At 48.2% G+C, this 10,631-nt stretch overlaps 1 protein-coding gene and 1 long non-coding RNA gene across 2 annotated transcripts; one reads left to right on the top strand and one right to left on the bottom strand.

Moving 5' to 3' along the window:
* The first annotated feature begins 4,281 nt into the window (after positions 1-4,281).
* Positions 4,282-10,342, top strand: LOC311626574. The gene is made up of 3 exons (XR_014795720.1): positions 4,282-5,871; positions 7,644-7,853; positions 8,190-10,342. It is a non-coding gene; the product is annotated as an uncharacterized lncRNA (long non-coding RNA).
* Positions 4,905-7,571, bottom strand: RNF228 (ring finger protein 228). Its single transcript, XM_084892160.1, has one exon. The coding sequence runs from the start codon at positions 6,934-6,936 to the stop codon at positions 5,902-5,904; it is 1,035 nt and encodes a 344-aa protein (XP_084748286.1). The 5' UTR covers positions 6,937-7,571; the 3' UTR covers positions 4,905-5,901.
* Positions 10,343-10,631: the final 289 nt, after the last annotated feature.

The raw sequence follows: 10,631 nt of genomic DNA, 5'->3' as shown, positions 1-10,631 counted from the left end.
TGCGCGGTCAATCACCTAGGGCGCTTTTTAAAATACCGAAGCGCCTGCCCCCCGGCCCCACCCAGGCCAATTCCATTCGCGTCCAGGGGGCCCGGCGGGTGCTTCCGCGGCTGTTTGTTTCTGCTCTCCAGGGGGTTTCAACCTGCGGCCTGTGAGCGCTGGGAGCTTCCGCTAAGGAAATAAGTTGTCTGTGTCTGAACTTAATAAGGGTTCTGGGGACAAATCGTTTGCCTTGCAGAGCTCGGTCCAAAATTGTCTTCCCAATTAATAGCTGTCTACTACTCATTTGGAATTAATCCTTCCACACAACTGAAGTCAGGTACAATTGCTCCCTACCTGTCAAGTTTGACTACAAGTTTTTAAAAATGCACACAAAGGCCAAAGCCGGTTTGGCTCAATGGATAGAGCGTTGGCCTGCGGATTGAAGGATTCCAGGTTGGATTCCGGTCAGGGGCATGCTCCTTGGTTGTGGGCACATCCCAGTGTGTGGGGGGTGGGCTGCAGGAGGCGGCTGATGGATGTTTCTGACTCTCTATTCCTCTCCCTTCCTTTCTGTAAAAAAAAAAAAAATCAATAAAATATATTAAAAAATAAAATGCACACACAGTAGAATATAAATCATACTTCTATATGATGGAGAGTACTCATTGTCATGGTGGTAAGAGCCCACCATACACTACCATGGCTGTTGAAATAAACGTGTTCTGTCCCTGTATTGACTAGACACTGCCTCTTCCGTTTATTTGGTGATGTGGTTTTATAATAATAGGAGCGATGACAACTTGGTTGCATATTTTCTCTACCCTCTTCCCTATCCCCTCCCCCTTCAACGTTCTCCCACTTCTATCCCAGGGAGATGGGGTATTTCTAAACCAAAGATAATCCAGTTTTACCTGAAAAGACATTTTTTTTTTCTAAAGGGAGTGTACACAATCTTCCTAAGCTCCTAGAAATATTCTTGGAAGTTGGACATTGACCACCCTCACTTCCCAAAATGTATCTTATCATCAGGAATAATTATAAATTTATCATGGAAACAAATTCGCTTCTCTTGGGCATATTTTAGTTTTGCATAACAGAATAAGAGCCTTGTTTTTTGATGAATAGTAACAACAAAGCTTTTAAATATGGACAATCAAATGAGATCAAGTAAAAGATGAAATCGCTCTCACATTTTCCTTATTCACATAATTTCGAACTGAGATCTGGCTGCAGTTATTTCTAACACTTTTCAGAAATGGTTACTGTAGTAAATATTACACATCCATCAAATTTACACTCTAACATATACAATAAAAACATATTATTTCAAAGGAAGAAATGTAAATGCATACTTAGCAGGGGTGCAGTATGACATAAATTTAAAATACAAATATTAGCTAATGGGAAACATGATTTAAAATGATATTAGTTGGGTCATAAAATAATGGGGGATTATCCTGTTACTGAGTGTGTAAATCTAGCAAGTCTTGGAAGGAAAATTTATTTTAAATGACAAAGGTTGAAGAATAACTATGGAGAGTAACAAGTAATGTATTGTAAAATTCGACATATTTTGTTCTCCATATTGTGGAAAATTTCACCGCAATGTAAGCTTGTTCTGACTTTGCAGGTGCTGTCAGTTTTGGAGAGGATGGTGCAGACAGGCTCATATGCAGGAAATTAAAAGGAGTCAGACCTTGAAATCTCACAGTGCAGAAAACATGGGAAATGGAGATCAAATGTCCTTTAGTCTCTCCAGTGGCTCCTGTCACTGAATACAGTACAATAAAAGTTTCACCATGATAATATTGACCTTTCTCAAAATGCAAAGGGCCTTTCAAGTATATTTTTTCACCTTTCACAAATCCTCATGAAGTAGGGAAAAACAATTAAGTCATCCAGGATCTGAGGACGTACTGAGTGACAGTATGAGGGAGGGGAGCAAGTTGTTGAAGAGTCAATGGGGAGTTTCCCATTCAGCCAACTCAACCCAATATTTAGGGGCCCCTTCCTAAGTGCTGAGAACTGGCTAAGGCACATGTGTCAAACACAAGGCCCGCGGGCCAAATCCAGCCCGCCAGGCCTTGCAATGTGGCCCGCACTGCGCTGTCATCACTGCACTCCGCTGTCAGTTTATGACATTGTCAGTTTATGACTGTTCAGTAAACCATTCGGCCCGGGATTTAGGCTGGATTTTAGATTTTGGCCCCTTCTCTGATTGAGTTCGACACCCCTAGGCTAAGGCTTTGTGAATAGACAGGGTTCCTTACTTGTTTTCACATTTTGGTTACAGAAGATTGAGATAAAGAATGTAACAAATATAGGTGGTTGTATTAGAAAGAAAAGAAAACTTCAATGGGTAGACATTTGGGATAGAGTGGTCAGGGTAAACCTCTCTGGGAAGGTGGTATTTATTACAGCCTTGGAGACCTGAATGAAAACAAGACCACAGATCCACATAAGGCTCTAGTTTCCAAAGCAGTTCATTTATATACTCTCTTATGTGTAGAAATCCTTACACAAACCCCACAAAGAAGCAAGCAGGACTGGTACTTTCTATTCCCATTTTATAGATGAGGATTTTGAGGCTCAAAGAAGGGAGAGATCAGTATCCAGACGCACATTTTCTGGATACAGTTAATGGTCTTTAGACCCCAAACCCAATGTTCTTTTTGGGGGTGGACAAAACAGATCATATTGCATTCAGAGGCCAAGTATTTAATTCATCATCTCCAAGATGAGGTTTTGTCACTTGAAATTTAGACTCTATAGAAGCATGATAATAATCCTAACCTGCAACCCAGAACCTAGGCAGAATCTGGGCCATCTTGAGCAAGTGTGCAGGCTGAGAAAGTCTTTTTTCTTGCAGTGACTTGACCTGTAGTTTATACTCATGAGCTGGAGATGAGTCCAGGACTGAACTAAGCTCTTCCAAGAAGATGAGAATGGGAAGGGAAAAATGTATTTCACTGCCACCAGGAGGCTTCCAGACAACCCACTGATCATTTCAACACTTACTTCCTAAACACTTGCTCTAAGATACCCATGTGCAGGACTTTCTGCATGATGTAGGCTGAAATAATTAAATCACACCTGCAGAATAGGGGAACATCAGAATATCAGAAAATCACCAGACAACAAACAAATCCCATGCCACTTGATTCCTTAAAAGTCAGAAATGAACAACAAAACAAGGTCAGCTAAGAAAAAGAATCACTCCACGTTTAGGTGATGAGCTAGTAATCATATGTTTGATTTTAAAGTGTTCTACCTCAAATTTCTCATTACATGAAATTTATATGTGCAACCATGAAAGAATCAAAATGTTGCTTGCATTGCAACTAAGATGATTTAAAAATGTATTTCTTATTTACGAGGGATAATATAATTTATGTCGCGGATGAACCCTCCTCTGTGGAACATTACATATACTCTAAAAGAAGCAAGCTAGGCCTGGCTGGCATAACTCAGTGGTTGAGCATGGACCTATGAACCAGGAAGTCACGGTTCGATTCTGGTCAGGGCACATGACTGGGTTATGGGCTCGATCCCCAGTGTAGGGTGTGCAGGAGGCAGCTGATCAATGATTCTCTCTCATCATTGATGTTTCTATCTCTCTCTCTCCCTCTCCCTTCCTCTCTGAAATCAATGAAATATATATAGAGAGAGCAAGCTGGTCCCCAAGTAACTTTAGGTAGACTTCCAGGCTGCTAAATTAAGGGAATGAAATAACAAATGTGTGTGCTCATATGTATACATGGTCGCATCCACAAAGGCACATGCTGTTGCTAGTGTACACATACATACATACACACACATGTGTAGATACACTTGTAAAACTAAACAGGTGTGAATATAAACAGAATCTGAGTATCTGGAGGTAAACAAAGAATAAAAGATAAAAGCTAATATAGAAGTAACACAAGTTACTTGTTGGAAGTAGAAATTAATACCAATCTCTGAAATGTAATCCTTAGTATTAGGAACCTAAAAACATTTTGCAGAAACTGAGAACAAAAATCTTATATAGTAATGGATAGAAGCAACTTTTCCCTCCAGAATAGATCTCATTAGACCTTCAGAAGTCCTATTAAAAGCTAGAAACAATCCCAAACCCTAAATTCACAGTATGAATGGGGCTGGTAGAAAACTAACTCACATGTGGGAATGTACATTACTAGGGTGGGTATTTCATGGGATTGTGTATTTCAGGAAAGAAGGGGCACACAAATAACTTGAAGGAATTTCCTCATGAAATAAATTTCATAAAAATAGGTTTTTTCTATAAATGCTTCTTGTTTTAATTAGGACAATGCAGACATAGAACACATCATTTTGCAATTCCTAAATCATAGCCATATCACTTATCAATGGCCAGTAAATGACTGCTTCCTATGATAGATACAAATATTCATTCAAGTTCAGGTACTAGAATAGTGTCAGAATATCATGCAGACAGTTTGCATAAATACATGAGGAATAACAGTACGTCCTCAGTAGTTTCTGTGATGTTTAGGTATGAAAACTTCGACTTATTCCAAATCTCAAAAGATGGAATAATGTTTTCATATAAAATACACCTGGTGTGTGGTGGTTCTTTTTTTTTTTTTTTACCTTAAAAAGCTATCGGATCTACCTGCGACACACATTGAAATTCATCTTTTTAGTTACAAAATCAGACAGATATGTATTCTTTTTTTATTTAATACGACTGGATGTGAACATTTCAGTAATTTCCTATATCAAATAGCTAAATTCAAAATATTTTTCTGTTAAATGTAATATATATTTGTAAACGAAGGAAGAAAGACTTGTCAGTTCAGTCTTTGGGCACTATTTCTATTTGATCAGATAGTTGAAAGTCGTTAGCAGTTTCACAGTACAAAATCTTGAATCAGTTACGAACACGCCTTTTTTTCCCACCGGATAATTTCGAAATGTATTTGGACTGGAGGTATGGAAGAAATGTTACTGCTCATCAAACATCTTTTCTGAAAATTTCCAGATGCATATATTTTAAAATAAATTATATTTTAAATGAAATTAAGGAAAAGGGGCGAGGGAAGCCTGCAGTTTATTTTCTGCGTGAATAGCTTTCAATATCTTCCAGGTGGGGGCAACAGTAAGTCAGTTTTGAGACGAGATGGAGAACAGGCTCGTGAATTTCCCTGAGTCCAGTGACCGAGGAGGAAATTACTTCCTGGTATTAACGCCGCGCATAAAACCACCGCAAGTTCCAGGAGCCCAGCTTCCAGGACCTTTGGGTCTCTGCGGGGTCCGGGCAGCAAGATCCTCCGCCTGGAGCGCTCCGCGCGGCCGCCCGCACCCCGGAGCGCGCACGCGCGCTGTGCACCTGCCGCTGCGCGCACGGCTGCAGGCGGTAGGTGTGCCCGCGGGGAGTAATCACCGCTCCGGGCGCTCCAGCTCACTCGCTGTCTAGCACCGCCAGGAAGCGGGGAAACCTTCCCCTGTTTGCATCTCATCCGTTTTCCCACCGGACAATTGGCAGTCACAACTGCTGCAGCCGCGTGTGCGCGCGCACCTGCACGCTTACAGAAACTGAAGGCGCGGCGGCCAGAAAACCAGCGTGCCGGCGGGGGTCCCACTCCCCTTTCCAGCTCTCTTTGCAAATCCTCCAACTCTGGGAAGGGAGGCAGAGCACTCCACGCTGGAGAGGATGGGGATGGTGCCTGGAGCGGAGGTTGATCTTGCATCCCCGCCTCCCCGATGTCTCCGATCCAGCGTGGAGGAGGCGGGGCGTGAAGCCGAAGTCCCGGAGCCGCGGGGCGGCGAGGGGGTGCGCGACCCGGGGGACCACGGGGAGAGGCCGGAGAAGCTCGAGCGCACGGAGCCAAAGGCCCCCTCCTCGCGGGCCTCGCAGGACCGAAGGTGCGTGCAGGCGGGAGACCCGGCGGCGAGTCACCCCACTCTGTGCCGCTCTCCCCGCCCGCCGCCCGCCGCCGCCGCCCGCGTCCTCCGGCCGCCGCCCCCAGCCGAGCCCGCGGCCGCGCCCTCGGGGGTCCGGTACTTAAGCCAGCAGATGAGCCAAGTGACGACCACCGAGAAGAGCGCCAGGATGCTGGCCACCGACAGGCAGATGGGTCCCACGAGCGACGGCGACGCGGCAGCCTGGGCCGCGCCAGCGGGCGCCCCGCCGCCGGGGGGTCCCCCGGGGCCGCCGCCGCCGCTGCTGCCGTAGTGGTTGACGAAGATGAGGCCGGTGAAGAGCAGCACCACCATGGAGAGGAAGGAGAAGACGACGCACACGCAGCCCGCCGTGAGCGCGGCGCGCTTGCAGTGATGGCAGCTTTCGTAGGCGCCCGAGGAGGCGCGCAGGCCGGCGCGGGCGCGGGGCTGGCGGGCGGCGTCCTCCCCGGGCGTTGGCTGCGCGGCCGGGGCCGGGGCCGGGGCCGGGGCCGGCGGCGGGAGCGCAGCGGGCGGCGGGCGGCGGGCGGGCAGCGGCGGGAGGCGGTCCTGGGGCAGCGGGTCGTGCGCGGCGCACAGGGCCAGCGGGAAGAAGGCCTCGGCGAGCTTGGTGTTGCTGGGCAGGCCGTGCACGCGGCTGTCGGGCAGCGGCGTGCGGTGGCGGCACACGGGGCACGCGATGGCGCCGGGCGGGCCGTGCCAGGACGGCGGGCGCTCGGGCGCGGCGGCGGCGGCGGCGGCGCGGAGCAGCAGCTGGCTCAGGCACTCCTGGCAGAAGGTGTGCAGGCACGCCAGCAGCTTGGGCGCGCGCCGGTCCGCGTCGAAGTAGTTGTAGCAGATTTTGCACTCGTAGTCCTCGAGCGCGGGGAGGCCGGGCGCCGTCCCCGCCGCGCTGCGGCCGCCCGCGTCCCCGCCGTCCCGGGCTCCCGCCGGCGCAGCGGCCCCGGCTCCGGCCGAGCTCCCGGGGCTGCCGGCGGAGTGCCGCTCGCCGCCGCCGCCGCCGCCGCTGCCGCTCGCCGGCGCTGCCATGGCATGACCCGCCCCTCATGGGGGGCGAGGTGAGGCGCCTGCCTTGCCCTCTGCCGCAGCGTCGGCTCCGGCGACGAGGAGGAGGAGGAGGAGGAGGCGCTTCGCGCCCCCCCCCCCCCCCCGGCTCCTGTCCCCGGGCGGGGGAGGCGCTGCGGGCTGGGCCGGGCGGGGGCGCAGCGGCGACCGCCTTCACCCCACTCCCCCCAAATGCGGGTGCCTGCCTGGGTCCTCCCAGGCCCGGAAGTGTCTCTGCCGTCCCCCTGGGGCCTGTGGAGGCAGCTCCCCCCGCCGCTTTGGATACCAGTTTTTGCTGGAATTGGGAGGTGAGGGCGGCTGGAGGGTGGGGCAGGACGCGAACGGGATTTGGGGTGCGGCCACGTAAGGATGTGGCGCCCGTGCAGCACCCCCTCCCCCTCGAAGCCACACTCCGGGCCTTGGTGGGAAACCTGGTCTTGCTTTTGTCTTCTCCTCTTCCCGCAACCCCCGCCCGCGGCACCCCCGTTATTCCCGGGGGATCCTACTGGGTCCGGGGCTGCGTCCTCCGCCCGCACCGGCAGCGCTCACCGGTGATGTCACGCGGGCCCCGCGCAGGGAGGGGAGGCGGCGGCCTCCGCGGCGGCGGCGGTTCCTGTCCGTGAAAATCATGATCTCATTTTTCCGTCCGAGGGGGGAAGTCAGTAATCACCAGGCCGTTTGCACTTTCTTAGCAAAGCCCCAGCAGCCCTGCATCCTTCTCCTCCTGGGGTGAAAGCGAAGAGCTGGCATTCTCCTGTCACCAGAGGGAGGAAATGTTGGAGCTGAACAGTACCTTCTTTTAAAAAATCCAGAACTACTGCTTCCTGAGACTTACGAAAGGCAGGAAGACACAGACTCGGCCAGGTCCGGCGAAATCTTGACACTGACCGCAGGGGATGGAGGTAGTTACTTCATTGGTGCACGGGCGGCTACAGAGGCCGAGGGGGGGAAATATTGTCGTCCAGCCTAAACCTAGCCCCTGGCATCCCTCTCCGCTCCCTGCCGCTTAAGTTTTTTTAACACACGGATGCAGAGAGCTAAAATTCCTTTAGGAACTTGGGACGGATCGTCCTGGTCTTATTAAAACGAACAGAAGTGCACCTGAGTATGTTAGCAAACAGCAGCACTTCTTAAAGGAACACTCAGTGGAATACAGGAGAGGTGGGTTTTGGGGGAGCAGTTGAGGGGCGCTGTTCAGGTACTCCTAACCAGAAAGTTCTACTCCCCTCTTTCTCCAGGTTGGACCTCACCGTATGAGGGAAGAGGATAGAGTTCTGGGGTCTTATGAGATGGAAATATTCTCACTCTGTCTGGATTCTCTGCAGAAGACAGCAGGATGTCCCAGGGAATGTGTGTGGAAAGGAAGAATGAATGGGAAACCATCTGAAGGAAAAGAAAGAAACCACCAATGTACAGGCAAGAGGAGGCATGATCATAAACGACTATTACGTTTCTATGACATCTAAAAATAAATGTATTTTTTTGTGAATAGCAAATGTGATAGATGTCTAAAGTTTGAGGGACAGTAGGGGAAGCTCATTAACCATTCATGTTTCATTTCCTAGTTATAAATGTAATTTAGGGAAATATTTTTAAAAAATTTTCTTAGAGTATATCGTTTTGTGATAGGGGCTGTTATGAGCAGAAAGCAGGATGATGGGACATTGGAAGAAGGCCATAGTCTGGCCTTGAAGAATTATACACAGAATCACCTTCAGTGGAGGAAGTTGGGTGCCTGTCCTTCTCTTTCCCTCCTTGATTGTGACAGCATGGAACAGTGCATTTTATGCACCATTTTAACCGGGTTCTTCCACTTTAAGCTTTGATTACCTCTGTGCTTAGAAGAGACATGAAATGTGGGGGAGGGGCGGGGTGCGGGGTGGAGAAGCTCAGAAACAGGAAGGACTAGTGTACATTGGAGTTTTTGTTCCTTCCCACCTATTTCCTAGGACATGTAATCTCGATGCTGATAGGGACTGAAAAAGAGTTCTGAAGGTCTACATGTTTGCATATAGTATGCATTTGGGCAAATGTTTAAGATGTTCAACTTTCACTCTATTATGCATTCTCATTATTGAATGGAACAGTTGAAATCCCAGGGTCTCAGCCTCAGCCCTGTTGACATTTCGAGTTGGATATACCTTGTTGTAGGTGCTGTTCTGTGCATTGTCAGATGTTTAGCAACATCCCTGGCCTCTGCCCTCTTGGTATTAGTAGCAACCCTCCCCACTGGTGACAACCAAAGGTTGAAGATCTCAGGTCTATACCAAAGTCACAGATTTGTTAAAAATGAAACCAAAAGCAGAAACACCTCCCAACTCTTCGCTAGTGCAAACAAAGATGACATTACCAAATTTATGTCTACCAGCATTTCTTCTGCAGCTCCTGGTACCTTGGATATCACGCACCATTTTTGAGAGGTCCAGGTACAGTGTTTGCCAATAAGACATTCTGTTTGAGATAATTGCCAGAATTTGGCTGGAATTTACTCTTGTGTTTGCATAGTTCATTTTAGGGGAAGCCAGCATCGCCAATTATTTTATATTCTAGGACTGGCCACTCATTTTTGGAGTCATAAAGTTGTCATGTGGGGTTTCTGTCAGTGCAGTGAAGAACATAAGTTTTTTTTAAAAAAATATATTTTATTGATTTTTTACAGAGAGGAAGGGAGAGGGATAGAGAGCTAGAAACGTCGATGAGAGAGAGACATCGACCAGCTGCCTCCTGCACAACCCCCTTGACCGGAATCGAACCTGGGACCCTACAGTCCACAGACCAACTCTCTATCTATTGAGCCAAACCGGTTTCGGCAAGAACACAAGTTTGTGTGGCACAGGCCACAGGCTTCCACCCTCATCACTTTAAGGCCCGGTGCCCACCGTGTTCTCTGCAGCCTAACAGTGAAGCGTGGTCACTCACTAGGAATTAGATTCTCACTGTAGTGAAAGATGTGTTGAAAGAGATCTAAGATCAGAAACAAGGAGCGCAGTATTCACATCAGGATTTGAATTGGCTTTGCAAGAATCCAGCTCATTCCTTAAATACAGGGTGAGGGTTAATAGGGGTTGGGACTCTCTGTATGTGTTATGTGCACAGCTTGTCTGATCCTTATAACACACTTACATGGTAACTACTCAAAAATGTATATACACACTTTAATAATTATAAAGGCAATGTTTATGAAAATACATTTGATTTTCATAATTGAGCTGTCAGCGCCGAAACCGATTTGGCTCAGTGGATAGAGCGTCAGCCTGTGGACTGAAAGGTCCCAGGTTCGATTCCAGTCAAGGGCATGTACCTTGGTTGTGGGCATACCCCCAGTGGGGGGTGTGCAGGAGGCAGCTCATTGATGTTTCTCTCTCATTGATGTTTCTAACTCTATCCCTCTCCCTTCCTCTCTGTAAAAAATCAATAATATATATATATGTATATATATATATATTTTTTAAATTGAGCTATCAGCTGTTACAGTGTATATACATTTTGGGGGACACCTTGTATATGAAACACTCATTTGCTGAATTTTTTTTTCTTTTTGAGAAACCAAGTAAATGGGAGATAGCGATGGTCTTGGGCTATCTGTCATATACATTCTTTCCATCCACTATCTAAAGAGAGAGAATGTTTTAGTTTTAGGGTTGATGTTCTGAGTCCAAATGTGAGGTCTGCTCCTCACT

The sequence above is a fragment of the Pipistrellus hanaki genome (assembly GCF_964339955.1).
Source record: "Pipistrellus hanaki genome assembly, chromosome: 8".
NCBI lineage: Eukaryota > Metazoa > Chordata > Mammalia > Chiroptera > Vespertilionidae > Pipistrellus > Pipistrellus hanaki.
This window is presented reverse-complemented; position numbering and strand designations above follow the sequence as displayed.

What these genes read in the sequence shown, in the direction of transcription:
- RNF228 (XM_084892160.1), bottom strand. Translation starts at nt 6,936, where the DNA reads ATGGCAGCGCCGGCGAGCGGCAGCGGCGGCGGCGGCGGCGGCGAGCGG.